Genomic DNA, 21,278 nt, shown 5'->3' with positions numbered 1-21,278 from the left:
TGTTGCTTTCATAGAAATTATTTTGTTTTTTGCTCTGTATATGCTGTCATACCTGGTACAGTCCCTGCCCAATGCAAGAGACGGCAAACTATAGGATCACATCATAAACTCCTGGGGGAATTATCTTACAAAACTTGCCCTGCAACTAGGATGCATAATAGCCACATCCACAGTCCTTTGGTAGGAGCGGCAGAGTTGACCCATATCACCCTGTATTGCACCATTCTTCCTCCTGTGGGTATATCCAGCTGAGAACGACCTACACTCTTAATGTCAAACTGCTGAAGGAATGGCATTTGGTAAAACTGCGGATTATTTTCACCCAAGCTCAGTAAGTTCGCTCTGTCACTCCGCCCCTATTATCCACTGAAGGCACAATGGATTCAGGAAGGGTTGAGACAAACAGGTTAGATGAAACACTGAATGCAAGGAACTAAAGCTTAGAAATGCTTATTTTCTTTATTTTCACATCTGCTTTCAGAGTAGAACAAGGAAATTAGGTAACTTCCAACACTGGAAAAATAAAGAATCTAATCAATTATCATCTGCCAAATCAGCATTTTAGGAGATATGGAACCCCACTACTACCTAATTCCTAGTGGTAGAAAGTAAGAGAAATAAATCAGGCAATAAGTAGGTAAACCCAAAGCTGTAGCAGAACACGAACCATCTTCTTAATGTAGTGCATCAAAATTATTTGCAGGAAAACGGTAATCCCTGAGCAACACAAATTGTGTGTTTTAGCACATGTTAAGGCATGCTGGATATGTTTAAAAGCATACATGTAAAGTGGAGAGAAAGCATAAGTCACCCGGTGGTGGAGGCTAGTAGAACACTATTATTGTAAGAATCCCAAGATTCATCACTTTGAAGGAACCCTATTTGCATGTGTAGAGCTGCAACACAACTTAAATGATGCACTAAGTTAAGGAACAAATTGGTACTTCAGGCACATCTTACTTCAGTGACCAGCAATAGCCTGGATCACCCTGAGCACAAGTACCACTAGGTGCACAGGATGCAAAAAAAGGAGACTGAATTTGGAAATCCTCTGTGAAGATTTGAAGCTGCTTGATTACTGTAAGATCTTGTTACAGATCTTGTTATAAGAGCTAAACTTCTTCTTTGGCGATCACTCGTAGCCAAGTAAGATTGTCTTCCATGAACACGGTCTTAACAGTGAGTCTGTAAATGACTGAGGAGGCCAATTCTGGATCCACATGCCCTTTCACAGTGGGGACATAGGTTTCCAGGCAGGAGCTAAACTATAGCTGTGCTGAATGCTTGAAACCGTTAAGCTTTGCAGCAGAGATCCCGTACTGCATGGGTAGGCAAACTAAGGCCCGGGGGCCAGATCTGGCCCAATCGCCTTCTGAATCCGGCCTGCAGACGGTACGGGAATCAGTGTGTTTTTACATGAGTAGAATGCGTCCTTTTATTTAAAATGCATCTCTGGGTTATTTGTGGGGCCTGCCTGGTGTTTTTACATGAGTAGAATGTGTGCTTATATTTAAAATGCATATCTGGGTTGTTTGTGGGGCATAGGAATTGGTTCATTCCCCCCCAAAAAATATATATATATATAGTCTGGTCCCCCACAAGGTCTGAGGGACAGTGGACCGACCCCCTGCTGAAAAAGTTTGCTGACCCCTGCCGTGCTATAATTCCTATTAGCTACAAGGTTGCTGTAATTCCTATTGGCTACTACTGAGATGAAAGGTTTGTGAGCTACAACACCAGCAACTTGGATCTTATTCATTTGTTTAAAATGTGTGTCAACATTGCATATTTGGGTAAGGGTTAAAAGGGGGGGATGTAGGTGGCAAAACCAATACAGTAAATAAGCCTGCCTTGTGTCCATGGGCAAGGAGTTACTGTGAACCAGCCCAGAAATTTGGAAACCAGTGTGCTGAAGACATTAGTTTCAGCCATTGTCAAATAGCTATATTTAGTATGCAAACAAAAAGCTTTCACTTTTATAATCAATGTGGTCATTAACTGTTTAAACTCAACTTCCGCTTCGCCCACCCCAGCAATAATTCCCAAGCCACTCCATGGAGCAAGTCTACTGTGAAGCAACCATCTTAACAACTGGACTCTACAAACAGCTCCCAGGTTAGTTTCCCTGAAATGCTAACCACAGGAGAAGCCAAGAACTTGAATTTTTGAAACGAGGATAATTGGCAAGACTTCTGAATAGTTTTCCTGGAGAGTTCAGATTGTGTGTGGAAGTTTGTTTGAGAATCTCTGAAGACTGTCAGGTGTGAAGCAACTCCCCCCCCCCCAAAGTGAGCAAGAATTTTTTTTCCTCAAGCAAGCAAAGAATGTTAATGCCACCTCTGAAGCACTGAGGGCCATTTCTACAAATCCAATAATATCTACAGGAAAAGCTGAAGACCAGCTGGGAAGCTTTTAGCAGCTTGGGTGTAACCTACTGTTGCATCAGTCCCACAAAAACAGTTGGCTGTAAACATTTCTACCAACTGAAGCCAAGACTTTTAATAAAATATTCCTCTTCCTCTTGTGTATATAACATCAGTGGGAGCAATTATATAAACTCTTTTTCACAGCCCATTTTGGATTCAGTTCCTTCATATTCTTCTGATTTTGATCGTCTTTTCTTCTTTTTTGGGGGGGGGCTGTCAATATATGTTGATACGTTAAAATTTACTTGAATTAATCAAAAGAAACCTTTTTCTTACAGCACAATCCTAACCATGTCTACTCAGAAGTGAGCTCTACTGAATTCCATGAGGCTTATTCTCAGGTAATTGGTGTTAGGGCTGAAGCCTTAGTTGGTTTTATATGGAGTTAAACTTTAAAAAAAATTAACCCAAAGTGAGTTTTGCACAGTTGTAGTCTAAATTGAGCAAAGATGACAAAAAGCACTTTAGCCTAGGAGTCAAGCTCCCATTTTATTCCTGTTTTGAATCCAACCCACTCTGTTGCTTTCTCTGCAACTCACAGCATCTGGATTACATTACAACCCTTTCTACACACACCACCCTGCCATTCTACTCACAGATATATAAAAACTATCTACAGATTATTATATTTCAGCTTTGTCAGCTTTGGACGATGGAATAAACCCAATATAATTCAACAGATTTAAGCAGAAATTGGTTGAATTTTAAGTAGCATTAAGCACTACCTTGAAACTGGATAAAACCGGGATATTTTTATCTTATCTGCCATACATCATTGATATACCCTTATTTCTTTTGCTGTATAATTTAACCACACCCACTGACTTTATAACAGATACCCCCAGAACAATTCCCCTCTTATCCAAGCAAAAAAACCAAAAAAAACAAATGAAAGTTTAATGCTAGAATTAAGTAAAGTGTGTTTGTTTTCAATAGAATTACGACTAGAAAAGTCATAAATCTAAACTGTCTTAATGCAAACCAAGATTTTTTTCTACTTGACTATATGCTCAACCAGTAAATGTGACCACCTCATTTGTTAACAAGTGAGGAAGAGGAAATAGCGCTGAATGGGCCAGGAGCAGTGTAGCATGCATTAGATTTAATTTTAAGAACAGTACTAGTCAAATTTTAGTTAGAAACAGCTGCAGATGATTATATAGCAAAGCCAAAGTTTCATTTACAGGAAAGGTGTTATATGTTATATGTTGATATGTTATCTCTTGATAATCTCATACTATAGTTAGACAAATGTAATTTAAAAAGCAACATAGCAAGTCAGCCTATGGAAGCAAAGGGGAACAATAGGACATTCTCATTTGTTTAATGTGGGTGCCACAACCTATAAATGATGGTTAAGGGTATTTATGGTAAAAGCAACAGGTACCAATACAGAGAACCAAACTGACTCCATGCTTATTCCTGGCTCCTAATGCTGGTCTTCACAAAATGCCTCAGAAAATGTATACAGTTCATCCTGGTCCTATGACATTCATTGAATGACAGGTGGGTGTCACCAGATGGAAACAAGCCCATAGGATAGATTCAGCTGCCCACTTATGATCTAGGTCAAACTGTAGAAGAACTGAGTGAATGACAAGCTAAGGGGCAATCTAGATAGGATGTGTACCTTTAACAACCTCATCTCAACACTCACTCACTCACTCACTCACTCACTCACTCCCACTCTCTCTCACACAGAAATGTCTAGCTAACTCCTATAAATTCTGATGAGATGTAGAGAAGGATGCAGTGACACCACACATGGACAACCTCTCCAAAGAGGCTTGGCTGGTGTTTTTTGAATGATCTTCTCAGCACCAAGTGAATATCTTTTTACTCACACAGGCTCTTTAACTATGTTTTACGTCCATAGTATAAGCCATTTTAATGCCACCTCTATGCAAGCAAGGTTTTTGATGTCTTTCATTGTTTGTTTTTAACAATTATTTTATGCATTGTGTTTCAAGAGAATGCTCACTGATTTACATAATGCACTGAGTATGCAGAGATGAATTTGGGGTCAGAAATAGCATGTTGGCTTGCACATCCCTTTCCCACTTCTTCAATGAAAAGTTGATTGTTGTTGTTGTTTAGTCGTTTAGTCGTGTCCGACTCTTCGTGACCCCATGGACCAGAGCACGCCAGGCACTCCTGTCTTCCACTGCCTCCCGCAGTTTGGTCAGACTCATGTTTGTAGCTTCGAGAACACTGTCCAACCATCTCGTCCTCTGTCGTCCCCTTCTCCTTGTGCCCTCAATCTTTCCCAGTATCAGGGTCTTTTCCAGAGAGTCTTCTCTTCTCATGAGGTGGCCAAAGTATTGGAGCCTCAGCTTCAGGATCTGTCCTTCCAGTGAGCACTCAGGGCTAATTTCCTTAAGAATGGATGTGTTTGATCTTCTTGCTGTCCATGGGACTCTCAAGAGTCTCCTCCAGCACCATAATTCAAAAGCATCAATTCTTCGGCGATCAGCCTTCTTTATGGTGCAGCTCTCGCTTCCATACATTACTACCGGGAAAACCATGGCTTTAACTATACGGACCTTTGTTGGCAAGGTGATGTCTCTGCTTTTTAAGATGCTGTCCAGGTTTGCCATTGCCTTTCTCCCAAGGAGCAGGCGTCTTTTAATTTTGTGACTGCTGTCACCATCTGCAGTGATCATGGAGCCCAAGAAAGTCAAATCTCTCACTGCCTCCATTTCTTCCCCTTCTATTTGCCAGGAGGTGATGGGCCCAGTGGCCATGATCTTCGGTTTTTTTGATGCTGAGCTTCAGACCATATTTTGCGCTCTCCTCTTTCACCCTCATTAAAAGGTTCTTTAATTCCTCCTCACTTTCTGCCATCAAGGTTGTGTCATCTTCATATCTGAGGTTGTTGATAATTCTTCCGGCGATCTTAATTCCGGCTTGGGATTCATCCAGCCCAGCCTTTCGCATGATGATTTCTGCATATAAATTAAATAAGCAGGCAGACAATATACAGCCTTGCCGTACTCCTTTCCCAATTTTGAACCAGTCAGTTGTTTCATATCCAGTTCTAACTGTAGCTTCTTGTCCTACATAGAGATTTCTCAGGAGACAGATGAGGTGATCAGGCACTCCCATTTCTTTAAGAACTTGCCATAGTTTGCTGTGGTCGACACAGTCAAAGGCTTTTGCATAGTCGAAAAGTTGATTAGTAGTGGTATATTGTGTGCTGGAGTCCAAACAAATGTTCATATTTTAAGGAACTGCAAGCACATATATGTTATCCTACTTAGCAAGTCAAAAAATGATAGCTAGCTCCCTGTTAAGCATACACTAGAAATCTCCAACTTCTGTCCCTGGGGCACATATGATGGCTGATATTTTACATTATTTTATACAAAACAAGAATAAATACCAAACCTATTTTACAATTGGAAAAGCATCATAAGGCAGAGCATGATACTATGTCAAATAAATAGACAAAAGTTACATGTTAATATTTTCTCTGCTTATTTATCCATATTCCTTATCAACATGAACCACAATAACTATCCTAGATAGGATGTTTTTAAAATCTAAAAATAAAGAATAGGCTTACCATCACTTAAAGTTGTAAATTCCAGGAAGTGATATTCATAGAAAATATCTATTTTGGTTTCTACTTGAGGCCTCTTCAAAGTTGAATAGATGTTACCAGGCCGCTTTTCATCATGTTTTTCCAACTTGTTCAGTCCGCAACCCATTGCAAAAACTGGTGACAAAAAGGGATGGGAAAAACACTAGTTAGTTCAAAGTATATCACCCGCCATGAATAGTCTGCTTGGAATCACTGTATTTTCTGTAAGCCTTGAAACAGCATGATTAAATGGTCCAGACATTTAGGAGCTATATGTAATCTAATACATCAAACACACTTCCCATTTAGAATGAATTGTAATTATTTGTTATAGTTACAGCTCTCAATTTTTGTTATGCCCTACAGAACAGTGTAAAACATATCCTCAATTTGTTTTACATGTTGTAAAACAAACACAACATAATAATACTTTGAAAAATGCTGTAAGCCTAGAACGCAAAGTACCTATTACACATATACAGCAGACTTGTCAAGATGCGACACAGATGTGATATAGTAACTTGCAGCCCACCATTTGCACAGGCTCTTAAACACTCTCTCCATGATTTACTGTAAACAATAATTTACTGTTACATCAATATGATTAATGTTAACTAGGATTGTCATTGTAACCATGGTTTCAAGTGGGTTTACAAACCATGACAATGAGGGCAATCCTAGACTGCTTTAAACGTATTCACACCCATGCCAACCAATTAAACAGTTAAGGAAACCATGGAAGCTAGGGCAAATGTGCACATGGGGAGAAGATACGAGTCCACAGCTTTGAAAAACCACTGTTCACCCCATTATGTCTGCCCTATGCCTACTAATGAGATTTTGGCCACAGCAAACAAGAAATCAGAGTATTCTTAGTCATCTTCAGTTCAGAACAAGACCGAGAACAAGCAAACACTGGAAACCAACACATGCTAAGAATTAGGAATATATGTAGTTTTCAGCAGGGGTGCCAACTTGAATAAAATGGGGGGGCAGATAAGGCCCACCCTGCGTAACTGATCACATGATGTGGTGCACACACATCATTTGAATGGCAATGCCCATCAACTTAGGGAGCAGCCCCCTCAAACATTTTATTGGGGGGGGGCGATGACCCCTCGGCCCCTAGGAGTTGACTCCTATGCTTTCAACATAAATAGTCTAAATATGCATTTTTATGCCATTCAAAACTTTAATGAGGTTTAGTTTCTAGAAAAGGAAATGGTTTGCTACAGATTGATCTATGAAGGAGAAGAACTGCTAGAAACTGTATCAGAACATTTTTAGGGATATTGTTGTTGTGCAAGAACCCCATCAATTTTATCAAAATACTCTTACCAGGATGTTGCAGAACCACAGTTGCACAGATTTGAGATCCTGTCCCCTGAACAAGCAAAAGCTCCTAAACACTTGTGCAAGGAGAGGAGCCAAAATTACACCAGATCTTTTAAACCAATTTTCTGGAAAGACCCACACAAGTGGCTGTTGGTAGGAAAGGGAGCATGCACTTACTAAAATAATTGAGCATATTTAAAAAAGATCATTCTCTTATAAGTCACTTACACAAATCTTGGAAGACCAATAAGCTTGCACAGGCCCAAGGAGTGAAAGGCACTACCAGTTCTGGCCAAAGTCTGGATTTGCCCAATTCAGGCTGACCCGGGTGGATCCAAGCTTTGGATGGATCAGGTTGAGACAGCTGTAGATTGCCCTGGGTTAGATCAGCCCACCCAAAGCAATCCAGGGCTCTCAAAATGCTATGGGTGATCAGGCAATTGGTGGGGGGAGTTGGTAAGGAGAACCAGGCAGCCTCTGCAAGGTTTAAAGAGCAGCACAGGGCTGTTTGCAAAAGGGCTTTGAAACAGCTCTGCACTGTGCTTTGGCTGTGTGTGCTTGTGCCCTTTGCTCACACAGCCAAACTTAACTCTTTTCTCACCAGCTGCTGAGTGGAAAGTTCAGTCCCACTTTATGCAATGTGGTGGCAGCATAGGAGCAAAGGAGATGTGCATCTCCTTCCCACACCAACTGTATCTTTAATTAAGATTTTTAAACCCTGATTAAACATGCAGTTGGGTGGGGGAGGCAAGCATCGCCTTCTCCCCCCCCCCGAAAGTTTAATAGGGTTTCAAAGCCTAATTTGAGAATAGGGCTGGCCCCTGAATGGATTTGCACATCAAATCCAGGACAATTCAAAGTGGTGGATTGGGCCCCAGACTGGATTGGGGTGAGGGGCTTGCACATCCCTAACAACTACACAGAGTAAACTCATTGAATGTACGTTACTAACTTAATTTCATTAATTTCAGTGGTTCTACTTTGAGTGAGACCTCTTGAATGCTCAAAGCATTTTTAAACTGCAAATATCACAGCACAAGCTCTCTTATATGGTATATACTGACGCAGGGGAAAACTCATATTTTATTTAGATTAACAAATTACTCCTCCATGAATGCAAGGATCTTGAGACTCTTAAATCATTCATATGTTCGACCATATGGATAAAATAAGACGGAAAATCTATCTCTGATTGTATAACCGTTAACAGAATTAATATAAAGATACACATGGAGCACCAATTTTGAATGAATAAGCAACATAAAGGGCTACAATTGAATTATTTCTAATGCCTCTTGAGTGATGAAGGAGGGTCACAACAAGAGCAGAACATTGTCTTCCCTCCCTCTGAGATTTAAAAATGAGAACACTCATCTCAGCAATCAGCCAACTCTGAAATCCTTCATTTATCATTTCCAAGACACACTGGAAACTAGTTTGAATTATTTCTTTCTAAAAAACTTTTAAAGCAATAATTTAAATATTTACATAGTTACACTGATATTAGTCCACTAAGCATTAAACCAAAATATAATACATAAATACATACAGCTGCAGAGATGACAGGATGGGAAACTTTTGTTCCGTGAACTTCCTTAGGACCTTAGCCATTAAGTTTGCAATTATAGTGTAAAGTGAAATTTCCCAGAATTGTTGTGTAGTTTATATATCATGTTCGAGCTATTACAGAAAAATCTGGAAAAGCTGCAAAAGGATTAAAGAAAGTTTCCCTAACCTTCTAGACCGAGGGAGGAGGGGCACAGAACCTCAGGCAGGAGGCAGGAATGTTGCCCCCAAGCCTCTCTATCCCTTGAGACTCTCTCCATGCCACACCCTTCCTCTTAGGAAGCACTCGTTTCTGGTACTGCTTCATACCCTCCTTAGTCAGTTCCAGACAACTTATGTATTGAACATTCATCCTGATACTATTATTATTATTATTATTATTATTATTATTATTATTATTATTATTATTATTTTGTACCCCGCTCATTTGACTGGGTTGCCCCAGCCACTCTGGGTGGCTTCCAGCATATATAAAAACATAGTAAAACATTAAACCTTTAAAAGCTTCCCTTGTACAGGTTTGCCTTCAGATGTCTCCTAAAAGATATATAATTACTCATTTCTTTGACATCTGATGAGAGGGCATTCCACAGGGTGGGTGCCACTACAGAAAAGGCCCTCTGCCTAGTTCCTTGTAGCTTTACACGGAATACCATGCTAGCTCACACTGCTGTGTAAAAAACCACCAATGAGGAGTTTAGACAACATTACATCAAACAAACGTTACTCCACACTTCCCAGTGCATTATCCTTTTACATTCCTTATAGCAAAAAGTTGAGTTATGGAGGGAAGCAGGTTTGTTGCACAGGAACTCCAAATCAACTTTAGTTGTACAACCTGAATTTGCTGGTATGTGACTGAATCCTACTTGTATTTTTTTTTAAAATATATAGTAGTGTGGAAATACCCCTTGAGCATTTTTGCCTGGCTGGAACTCTGAGAATACTTCTCACTTGCTTGCTAGAGGACAGAGAAGAGAGTGTGCAGAAACTAGCCTAGTGTAAAAAAGATTAAAATTGCATTTGTCCCACCCACTTTCACCCTTGACCCTGCTCACCACTGGCATGCAGCCCCCGGCGGATGGCCCAGATGGGAATGCGGCCTTTCAGCTGAAAAGGGTTCCCTAGCCCTTGTTGTCATTAGATGAACAGTAACATCACCTGTCCCTGATTACTCTGCCCAAGAATAAAAAGACATTTATTTCTGGTGTTTTTTTATTCAAATGTAATTCAAATAAGGGTGCCAGGGACCACCCCACTGCCCCTGGTATTTTCCTTCTCCATGGATGCAGGATCCATGAAGATAACTATGGCTGACTATAACTATAACTATAACCATGGAGAACTATGGCTATGGTAAAAGGTAAAGGTAAAGGGACCCTGACCATTAGGTCCAGTTGTGACCGACGCTGGGGTTGCGGCGCTCATCTCGCTTTATTGGCCGAGGGAGCCGGCGTACAGCTTCCGGGTCATGTGACTAGCATAACTAAGCCGCTTCTGGCGAACCAGAGCAGCGCACGGAAACACCGTTTACCTTCCCGCCGGAGCGGTACCTATTAATCTACTTGCACTTTGACATGCTTTCGAACTGCTAGGTGGGCAGAATGGCTATGGAGTTAACACCAAATACATTACTTATGGTAAATGACTGACCACAGCTGCTAGAGGGCTGCGAAAATTTGTGTTCCAGGCTTTTAAGACACATCTATCCATGTACAATCTGAAACTAAAGGGGTGTATTGGTTGCCAGATGTTATTTTTTTCAGCTCTCCTACCCCCACTACTTCCCAAGATTACTTGAATTGATCAATTTACATGATACTACAGATGCCGTACTAATGTCTAAATTATACTATAAAAAGATATACACAATGATAAATACATATGTATATAAACATAAATATAAATATATCTTGGCTGTTAGTCCTGGGGGACCTGCTCCCTGCCTTGCAGGGCTTTTTCCACCTGGTCTGGGAGGGCAGGTCCGTGACTGACTCCAGCAACAAAAAGCAGAGGCTATTGAAGAGGGTTGAGACTATCTTGGCTGTCTCTAAGTGCAGACCCAGGTCATCAAGCCTGAGCTTCCACAGTCACTGCCTGCCATGAACCAGCGTTGGCAGGACTAGCAGCAATAGCAGCAGAAATGTTATATTTGTATGATAACATTTTATATTTGACATCCTTTAGTAATGTTTTCTTTTGAAATGCTTAAGATAATTTTTTGTTAACTTTTCTGTGTTAAATGTGGATTCTGGTAGTTGACTTCCTTTGTAATGTTTTGTTTTGAAATCTTTAAGATAATATTTTAGTTTCCTTTTGATTATACTGCTTTGAATGTGTAGTTTATACTGTACTTTAAAAACAACAACACCTGAGCACATTTTTGTTGAAAGTCAGAGAACAAGTGAATGGTCCAGCCAACCACCACCACATCTCTACCGTGTACCCAAGTCCCAACCAGCAAAGAGCAACATAGCTCTCCTACTACTGTGTGTCGTGTTATAATTGGATGTTCTGATCAATTTAAGCAGAACTTAAGAGATTAAGTAATAATGACCAAACTAGATGAATATTCACATGACTTCCTCACATGTCAATGTTCAGATCATCAAATTTGGGACTGAAAGGTTACTTTCGTGTAACTGCCCCATGGTTCCAAGGCACTTCTCCTTTTTCTATGCAACAGAGCCGAGTCAGACACATTTATCTCCATCAATTTGCTTGCACATTTAACTACTCATGCTGGTCTACTTGCGTAAGTAGTATTATATCAGACCACCTTTAATGAGGTACAATGGCCTTTTCATGGCAGTAAGCCAGTGGTTTAGTCTTTGCTTGTTTGGAGCGAAACAAACCACAAGCAATGGTTTGCGTGTAACACTAAGTCATTGCTCTGGTTTGTTTCCTCCCAATGCAACAAAGGGATGACAGCAGGTGCAATTTGAGATAGTATGCACCAACACGGTGTGCCAAAACAGTTGCTTGTTCCCAGTAAGCCATAGTGTGTTTCACTCTGTCTTACAGTTACATGTCGACCAAGCCAATATGGAAATCACTGATTATAAAAGAAAGTTCATGACCCCATTAGTTTCATCTTCTGACATTACACCAATCATCTAAGCACATAACTTGCACAAGGAGTTAGATGCAGAAGAGAGAAGGCTGAAGAACAAGTATGAACTTTCAGATGAAGCAGCACTGGCAATGATGAATATGACAAAACTCATGCAAGTTTTTCCTTACTAATTTGCCTTGTCCGCATCTATTCCCAAGCTTTCTTGCAGATTAGATTTACAGTGGTACCGTTGGGTTACAAACACCTCAGGTTACAAACACTTTGGGTTACAGACTCCGCTAACCCAGAAATAGTACCTTGGGTTAAGAACTTTCTGCCAGGATGAAAACAGAAATCGCGCACTGGTGGCGCAGCGGCAGCGAGAGGCCCCATTAGCAAAAGTGGTATCTCAGGTTCAGAATGGTTTCAGGTTAAGAACGGACCTCCGGAATGAATTAAGCTCGTAACCAGAGGTGCCACTGTAATTCTTTACACTGTATTATATTACAACAAATCAGGTGACTCATAGTTCTACGTAGAAATTCATTCTCTGCTCTGCTAATAATGTTTTGGATACCGTCCTGCGGGTGGAAGGAAGGAAGAATAGAGTTCAGAGCACAAATGCTAAACTTGTGGAGAGCTTTACAGCAGATCATAAGTAACTTTCTATTCTCCCTGTTAAATAAGATACATGAGCAGAGCAAATAGAATAAATCTACATTAACCCTCATCTATTCACAAGTATACAGGAAAGATCAAGTCTGCAAAATAAATGAAGAAAAATGAACATATAAAAAGGCCTAACACAACAGGTTACGTAGATAGAGAGCCATCATGTTTTTCAGGGGTCCACAATCTTGTCTGGCTTTGCTGTACAAGATAAAAATTGTAGCCTCCAGCTCCAGACCCCACCCCCTGTGCCCTGCTCTTCTCAAGGGAAAGGATGGGTGGGACTGTGTGCTGTTCAGCATTCCTACCCAAAGGTCCACAAGGTGCCTTCAGGGTGTCTCCAAGTTGGAATGGAAGCTGGCTGCTCATCAGGCTTGCTAGCAGGTGGTACCACACCAGCCACTGTGAGCGGATTTGTTGGATGATTTTGAACTTCAAGTTTGCCAAAGGCCACGTTTTGTTAGGATTAAGTAGCACAAGGTATGCCACAAGCCTCAACGGAAAGAGACATAGAACAGTAGCACTGAAACTCTGCACTCCTCCGCACAAAAAACATGAAGAACAATTGCAAGATGTTATGTCAATGTGTTTAATGGTTAACCCAACAACCCTCCCATGATAGTTCCAGGAACTGCATTACATAGACACTTGCAGCAGCGATGTTGCAGTATAGTTATGCTGCATCAATTATTCATCCAACAGATTAACTTGCATTTCTAAAGTGATATGGAAAATAGGAGTGACAGAGCAAAAAAAAGGTAATAAAGCTTTCACACTTGAAACCACTATACAGAATTTTCCTTAACATTTGCCATTCATTAGTTATGACTAACTATGGCCCTCCAAATGTTGCGGAACCACAACTCCCATCATCCCTGACCATTGCCATTCTGGTGGGTGATGATGAGAGTTGCAGTCCAACTATAGCTAGACTTTAGCCATCCCCAGCTTATGCACATATATTCAAAGCTACATTTCCCCCCCACCTATGTCATGATAGGCAGAGAACACCACAGCTCAAGTAGTTCAAAACAACATCCCCCCTCCCCCGGTATTTTAAAGCTGAATTTGTCAGATGCCTCCAAAGTAAAAGTAGCAACAGAAATTAAAATAACATTTGGAGATGCTAGCAAATGTAGTCACATCTGTGACCAATAGGATTGTATAGCAGTAATACATCTTAGAGCTTATATCCCAATGTAAAAAGCTGACGCTAATAGATTGGAAACTACTGTGTAGAAAAAGGCAAATATAACAAGGCTGCCCCAGATCCTGCACATTTTACAAGGATTAGAAGTGTCAACCCTATTTCAACTACAATGTTTTAATAGTATTTGCAGAAACTGAAACATAGAGAATTTCTCTCTACTACATAATAAATATTGATTGGTAAACATTCTAATTGGGGGTGCAATCCTCTGCACAGTCATACTCTTATTGTACTGTTTTGATTCCAACAGAATTGAAACAGCCTAAAACATAAGCAGTATTGCAGCCTGTATGAATATAATATACAATACAGTGATTAGTCAAAGGAAGGCAAGTGGAGTAACTTTTTGTTTAAATTAAATAAAATGGCCATTAGATTTTACAACTAAAGACTTTAACTTGCAGTATAATTAAATCTTAGCTGAAGCAAATTCTTGAGCGGTTCTTTTTTTTAAATCTATCACCCAGTTCACTCAGCTGGCTTGATTGTTCAGCACTGCCTTGCAGAAAGATCTAGTTCAATTTGTTGCCCCAGATGGGATTAGAAAGTGCTGCAGAGTTACCATGCTGACTCCTATGAAGGAATCAATGTTGCCTTACATCACTTAACGGCAACCCTCTGGCCAATCTAAAAGCATCACACATGAGCTCAAAGGGGAGTCCTATTCAGATTCCATTTTTCAAAAGACTGTGATGTACAGAGAGCCTCAAGAGTCAGGACACCTCCTGGTTCAGAAAGGGATGCAATGAACTGCTGTGGTGGGAGGAAATAATACTATAATTTTCATTTTCAAGACAAACATTCACATGCAGCCAAAAGCATTATTATTCACATATTTTCTATGTCACCAGAAGATCTAATATTACTGTTGCCCCATTAATGCCTAACAACATTCTATCTGGGAAACAAAAAATGTGCAGATGCAATGCAAACATTATTTCAAGACAGACAGAACATCATTTGAGTGGAGAAGTCTATTATGACCCCTTATATTTAATGATTCTATTGAAAAGCATTTATAGCATAAAGAGTAAGTGAAGCTTGCAGCAAGATGTTGCAGTGTCTGCTATCCTCCTAACAGGAATGCTCATGTTCAGAGTTTCAGCCAGCAAGCTATGTCCTCTTAGGTTTTTTTTTCCTTTCTAGCTGACCGCCAACTTTCTGTGGCTATTGGTCTTCATAGGGCAATGGTTGCTTATGCTGTTTTAGAGTTTGTTGTACTTCAGCAAATTGGGGGGGGGTTCCCCTCTTCTGCTTCTCAGTGCCCCCATCTTGACTCAACTTTTACTGGAATTTCATCATTTCACAGGGAATGATATCCCAACCTATGGAAAAGCATTTCCTTTGCTTATCTGCAATAAGCTCTCCTCATCCTCACTCACTTCAATAATGATTCCTTGCTACCAGAACCAGAGTGCTATTAAACTATTTTATGGAATTCAATGCTAGGTCCACTGGGGGGGGGGGATAGCTAGAGTGGAGTCAGGCAAGATGGTAGAAAAGGGAGAACATCTCCCTTGGGGTCCCTTCCAACTCTACAATTCTATTATTCTAATAAATTTTACACCTGCACCCACTCAAATTAAAGATGTTCATGGCCAAAGAAGCCATCTCAAGCAGTTGGAATTTTTTTCAGCTCTTTCTTAATTCAAATGATTGTTCATAATACAGTACACATACAAAACCTATCTACTGGAATCAGTAGCTCATGCCAAAGACAAGCGGTCACTATTTATCCTATATGACAATTACAAAAAGTTGTTGGTTATAGAGAAGCTTCTCCTATCAGGCAAAATGAGTATGTTTACAGTATCGTGTCAAGTGTGTTCTGAAAACACTAAAAAAGTCCCCCCACCAAAAAAAAGGCCAGTTAAGCATGAAACTGCGAGACAACAAAGTGCTGTCATGTCTCAGGGCCTTACCTGGTCTATCCTGACCTAAATTAGCAGTCTGTGTGGTACAACCACAACATCCTTTAACTATGGGGTGGTTTCATTTCTGACACTGAAAAGATGGTGTTGGATCTAGATGTAATCATGCTTAAAGTAGACCCTTTGAAATCTATAAAACTTAACATTAGTGAAAGTTAGTTATCAATGGGTCTACTTAACAATTTAAGTCTTGATCCAATCTAGTTTTTGCTGTGCACACTTCTAAAGAAATCTCTCTCTCCCACACACAAACACGCACAAAACTTTACCTAAATGTATCTCAAATAAAGCAATGCCAGACTCAAACATCAACAAATGATGTGCTGTTACTGGACTACGTCAGGCTAAAAACAAGGAAACAAAATGGATCAGTTTTAACTTTTTGGAGGTTTTAGATTTTTTTGAAAAGTAAATGTGTGAATGCTCATTTGCTTGACGGAGGCTAAGCAAAAGCCAACAGCAGCCTTTTGAAGGGGGATGGAGAACCTGTGGCTCTCTAGATGCTGTTGGACCAGCTCCTATCATCTCCCAGCCATCATGGCCAACAGCGAGGGATGATGCAAGTTGTAACTCAGTTACACCTAGAGGGCCACAGGTGCTCCATGTCTGCCCTAGACAGGCTGAGAGATCCCCACTGGTTTCATGAAACTGAGCTAACAGCCTCAGGCTTTGGCCCTGAAAGTTCCTATTTATTTATTCTTGTTGTGGAAGTTTGTGAATAGAGTCATTTCCAGACCTTTCAACTGACGTCCAGCACTTTTGATGAGACCCTCGCCAGAAAAGGCATCAAAGCAGGACATGTACTTCACTGTCTCGTTATGATTCATGAGAGACTTTCACAGGGATGATACCAAATGACAGTGAAAGACAATGTTTCCACCCAACATTTCTGCCTGTCCTTTCAGCTTATACCACCCACTGGGGAAATATAACATCTTTAGTGCAAGCTGCCTGTGGCAAAAGATTAAGGTTAGTGTATGTGTATGCACATATGCATGTGTGAGGGAGGGAGGGAGGAAATTAAGCCCACATTGTTGCTGTACACCAGTAAATGTGGTACATTTTACACTTATTGATGACATTCCCTCTCTCTCCATTTGTTTTTTTGCAAGCTTTCTAGTCTTCACCTAGGAATTTATTCCAGCATCGGGTGTGGGCACACCTCCGAATTTACAACATCCAGCAGCTTAAATACACAATACAAACACCCGTGCTTCAATGCCCCCTTCTTATAGTTGCAGACTCCTATAAATTAAGGTACATGGTGCAGATAGAAGAGGACCATTTCCCAGAAACTTCCAAAAGAGACAGAAATGCAAGAACACAGCCCAAACACAAGCACCCTCCTCCCACTTTATATTTTTACCTACCCCAGATCTTTCAATAGAGACAGGAAAGCAGCAGAGACCGTTATCAGACCTCCTAAAGCAAATGGGTTTCCTCCTGCCTGATTGAGAGAGGCTTCTTCCCAAAGACAGCAAACCTGCAAAGCAGGCAGGCAGGCAACCGGACCACCTCGTTTCTCTCAGGCGCGCATCTGGTTCGACTCCGGATTCCAAAAAAAACCCCAGAGGGGTGGAATCCTTGGCTCCACTCCGAAACGGTCGGCCCGTTGCCAGAAGCGTTCAGTCAGTGGAAGGCGGAGTTTTTTGCGCCAACGTTACCACTATTATTCCTACTACTGTTATTATTATTATTATTATTCTCCAGAACAGGCAGGTCGCCCACGGCGCTGTTCCAAAAGCGCTCACACCTGTCCAGCTGGGGGGGGGGGGAGCTGAGGATAATAATAATCATAATATCACTTACCCGCTGCCTACCTATCAGACACGCACACTTTCCTCTCCCGCCTAACGGTCTGAAGTTTGGCGAGGCGCTGTAAACGCCTGCCAAGGGAAGGAATCCGGATCAACGAAGGCGACGGTGCGCCCAAACCGCCTGCCTTGGCTGCCCCCTTCCCCTCACGACAGCCTACCTGAGAGGTTGCTCCGGAGGGTCTTCGCCCCCCCCCCTCACCTGGGGCTCGCTCCCCTTCTCCCTCCTGGAGGCCGAAGCGGATCGACTCCTTTTACACGCCGCGCCTCGCTTCGTTTTTCTTTCTCCCTCACAGCCCGAGGCGGGAGCCCGCCGAGCAGCCGCTCTCCGCGCGCTTCATCGCCACAGCCGCGAAGAAAGTTTGCTCCTCTCTGGACGGGGCGTTGCGCTCGGAGGGGCTGGCTTGGCGGCGCTTCAGCAGCAGCCGCCGGAGGAGGTGCCGCCGAAGCGGGACTGGGAGGCGCCTCGTGTCGGGCGGGGAGCGGCGGGCGCAGCCCCTCTCGCTCGGCCCCGGGGGGATCCGAGGCACTTCCTCCTCTTCCCCACCACCCCACCCCGCGAGAGGAAAATGGAGCGGAGGCGAAGCTGGGGGACGACGACGACGCCTTCCTCGCACGCCGGCAAGAAGTCAGGCTCCCAGAGCAGGGCTCCCCGCCCGGCCATTTCTCCCCGCCCAAAATCTGAGATTCCTCCCAGAGTTGCTAGGACGAGGAGCGCGCGGCCAATCCTAATCCTGTTCGTGGGGGATGAGCTCGCCTCCAAGGAAACACGCGCAGCTCTTTGCGCTTATCCTTTATATTTGTGGCCCTTTTGCTGCTGCACATGGGTGGCCGATTTCATGCTGCCCCTCAGTTTGGTGGAAGATAAAATACAAGCTCGCGACATGGTACTGAAGCTTGGGTATGTGTGTGGGAGTTGCGCCCCCCCAATCAATAAAAATATATAGCAAATTGAGGTTCTGCCCCCCATAAAAAGCCTGTCCCCCCCAACAAAAATCCCATGTACACCTTGTATTTTATATTTCACGTGGCCCACTTAGGTAGGCCTGTGTTGCCTGACACGCCCTTCAGAGCCCTTTCAGAGTGAATGTCGCTCACGTCATGACCCCTGAAGAGACCACCTGGGTCAAGGTGGGCAGGGACTGTTTGGGTGTGGCACCTTTGCCCTGTAAGCTGTTCAGCAGGCCCTCCCCAAATCGACAACTGCCTAGGCCCCTGAAGAGCCTGCCCTGAGCGCTCAGACACTCTTGAGTCTGCTGCTTCAAACCATGACAGATGCAACATGGAGGGGCGGGGTGGTGCAGTGGTTAGAGCGCTGGATTCAGCCATGGGGAGACACAGGTTTAGACATGCGCTGGGTGACCTTGGGACCATCGCTATCTCTTGGCCTACACCCTGTCTCCTAACCAACAGCCCCCTCTTCCCTGCTTCTTTTCTCTTGTTAAGATCATAAGAAGATCCCCATGGCCGTTCAGTCCAGTTTCCTGTCCTCACAATGGCCAACTGGATGCCTGTGGGAAACCCACAAGTAGGATCTGAGCATAGGAGGATTCCCTGATCCTGGGATTTCCAGTAACTGGAATTCTGGTTCCTTTGGAATTGCATCTCCTTCAGCCCCCTGGTGTAGGGTCAGGAAACCTGTGGCCAGTGCAGGTTTAGGGTACATTTAGGGTAGTGTAGGCAATTCTTCCATATATGGCACCAAGCAGAGGGGGCGGTATTATTTGTTATTCTAAAGCACCAAAGCTGCAGCAAGCAAAGGCAGCACAGTCTGCTGCTTGTGGCTGGAAAGCCAAACAGGATGTTTGTGACTGTTGCCATGGGAACAAAGGGGCAGTCCATTCTGTACTGAGCACCGGATGTTAGCTCAGTGGGTATGTCATATGACCTGTACAGGATGTACATGGGTGGAGTTATGAGTTTCTCTCTGTATGTTGAAGAGAGCAGACATGTTTACTGGATGACTGCTAAAAGACACAAATAAAAGGACATGTAGATATGTTACTGTCTGTGTCTGATTCCCCTCCCTGGGGATATGCAGGGAGGAGGAGAGGAGGAGAAGCAGTTGGTGTGTTTTCCTCACAGCCTGAGGAAAATCGCCGGAACGGACCTCGTGTTGTTTATCCTGCCGGGAGTCGCCGGAGGGAGGTCTAAGGAATTCAGCCGGTGCCTGATCAGATAGGCACATACCGATGACCGGGTAGCAGAATTCCAACATTGGTATCAGAGCCGATGGTTGCTGTTTTCATCGCCCTCTGCATCAAGAAGAGGCTTCCATGGATGCCTGAGGTGAGAAAGCTGATTCTCTGCAGCCAGAAGCTGACCAGAGCAAGCTGAAGCAAAAGCCACGGAGCCCAGGTATGTGATTTTCGGGCTTAGAAGAGTGAAAGCAGATTGAGTTATTTCTCTGCTTCGAGGGAGCAGCGTATGGGAAACAGCTCCAGTTAAAAGTGAAACCGCATACCAAACATTCCTGTGGTTTCTTCTCCAAGGGATTGGAATGTACTGTTGCTAAGCGACGCCCTTCAGTGAAGGCTAATCCTCACAGAGGAGAAGTGAAAGCAACAATAGAATTGTTATGACTACAAAGTCTGAGGAGCTCTTGGAAATTTCCAACGCAGCCAGCGTTGAGAGCTGCCAGGTGCACAGAGTGTAAACAAGCCAGCTATTGGGTTTTAGAGGCTTGTGTTTTAAAGAGTCAATGCAAGGACTCACAATGGATGCCAAGAAGGGGGGAGCTTTGCCTTCTCCGCCCCTTTTGACCAGTGACAATTATGCATCTTGGTCTATTAAGATGAAGGCCCTGCTGCAGAATCAGAGACTGTTTGCAGTGATTGAGAACCCCATTCCTGCAGCGCCAACGCGTGCTTGGGAGTCAAAGGATGTGAAGGCCAGAACTGCTATAATTCTTGTGTGTGTCAGATTCGCAATTGATCCACATACAAGGCTTAGAGCACGCGAGAGATGTTTGGAACACGCTAAGAAGGACACATCAGAGAGATGCAGGTTCTTCAGCGTTGCTGTATTTTGAGAAGCTGACCAACCTGAGGCTAGCGCCTGATGGAGATGTTCAAGCGCACCTGACGGAAATGAAATTTCTGCGTCAACAGATGGTGGAACGCAATTTCCGTCTGCAGGAGGAAGTGTTTTGCTTCATGGTGATCAACAGCCTGAATCGGACTTACAAAACAGTTGCCAGTCAGCTGGGGTCCCTCCCAGCGAATGATCTCACGTCGGAGAGGGTCTTTGCCGTTGTTCTTTGTGAACATGACAGGCTTGCCGCCCTGGACGTGAAGGACAGGGGGAGGGAAGAACGGAGTTCTAACGCCCCCACTGCTCAAGCTACTGGAGGAGATGCTGTAGCTATGAACGTTGTCCGATGTTACAATTGTGACCAGACTGGGCATCTACAACGGTACTGTACGAAGCCACGTCGAAACATAGGAGCTAAGGCGAGCTCCACAAAGTCTGAGGCGTCAGACAAAGGTCACACCAAGCCAAAGGCAAAGACTGCAAAGGCTTTGATGTCGCTAAAAGCCACACCAGAAGCGGGGAATTTCTTTGTTTTGGATACTGGAGCCACAGTTCATATGTGTCGACACAGAGGACTATTTTCTACGTTTAAGAAGCAAAGCTTCGCTGTACAACAAGCCAACGGTCAAGAGCTGGAAGCGACCGGAATTGGGATT

The 21,278-nt window shown here is 43.0% G+C and overlaps 1 protein-coding gene across 4 annotated transcripts in view; it reads right to left on the bottom strand.

The window, feature by feature from the left end:
- The window catches only part of RFTN1 (raftlin, lipid raft linker 1), a 98,746-nt gene extending 80,797 nt beyond the window's left edge, over positions 1-17,949 (bottom strand). Inside the window, exons 1-2 of one of the 4 annotated variants that reach the window (XM_081883273.1) lie at positions 17,792-17,949; positions 5,992-6,144 (exon numbers count right to left, since the gene is read on the bottom strand). In XM_081883273.1, the coding sequence (XP_081739399.1) occupies positions 5,992-6,136 (145 nt within the window). In that variant the 5' untranslated portion in view covers positions 6,137-6,144; positions 17,792-17,949. Of the gene's footprint in view, positions 1-5,991; positions 6,145-17,145; positions 17,298-17,595; positions 17,680-17,750 lie in introns of those variants that run through there. The other 3 variants (XM_081883272.1, XM_081883275.1, XM_081883274.1) reach the window with 3 other exon arrangements.
- Between the last annotated feature and the right edge of the window lie 3,329 nt (positions 17,950-21,278).

Source organism: Podarcis melisellensis (assembly GCF_964234715.1).
Source record: "Podarcis melisellensis genome assembly, chromosome: 12".
NCBI lineage: Eukaryota > Metazoa > Chordata > Lepidosauria > Squamata > Lacertidae > Podarcis > Podarcis melisellensis.
The sequence above is the reverse complement of the archived record's forward strand: the minus strand, read 5'-3'. Positions and strand labels throughout refer to the sequence as shown.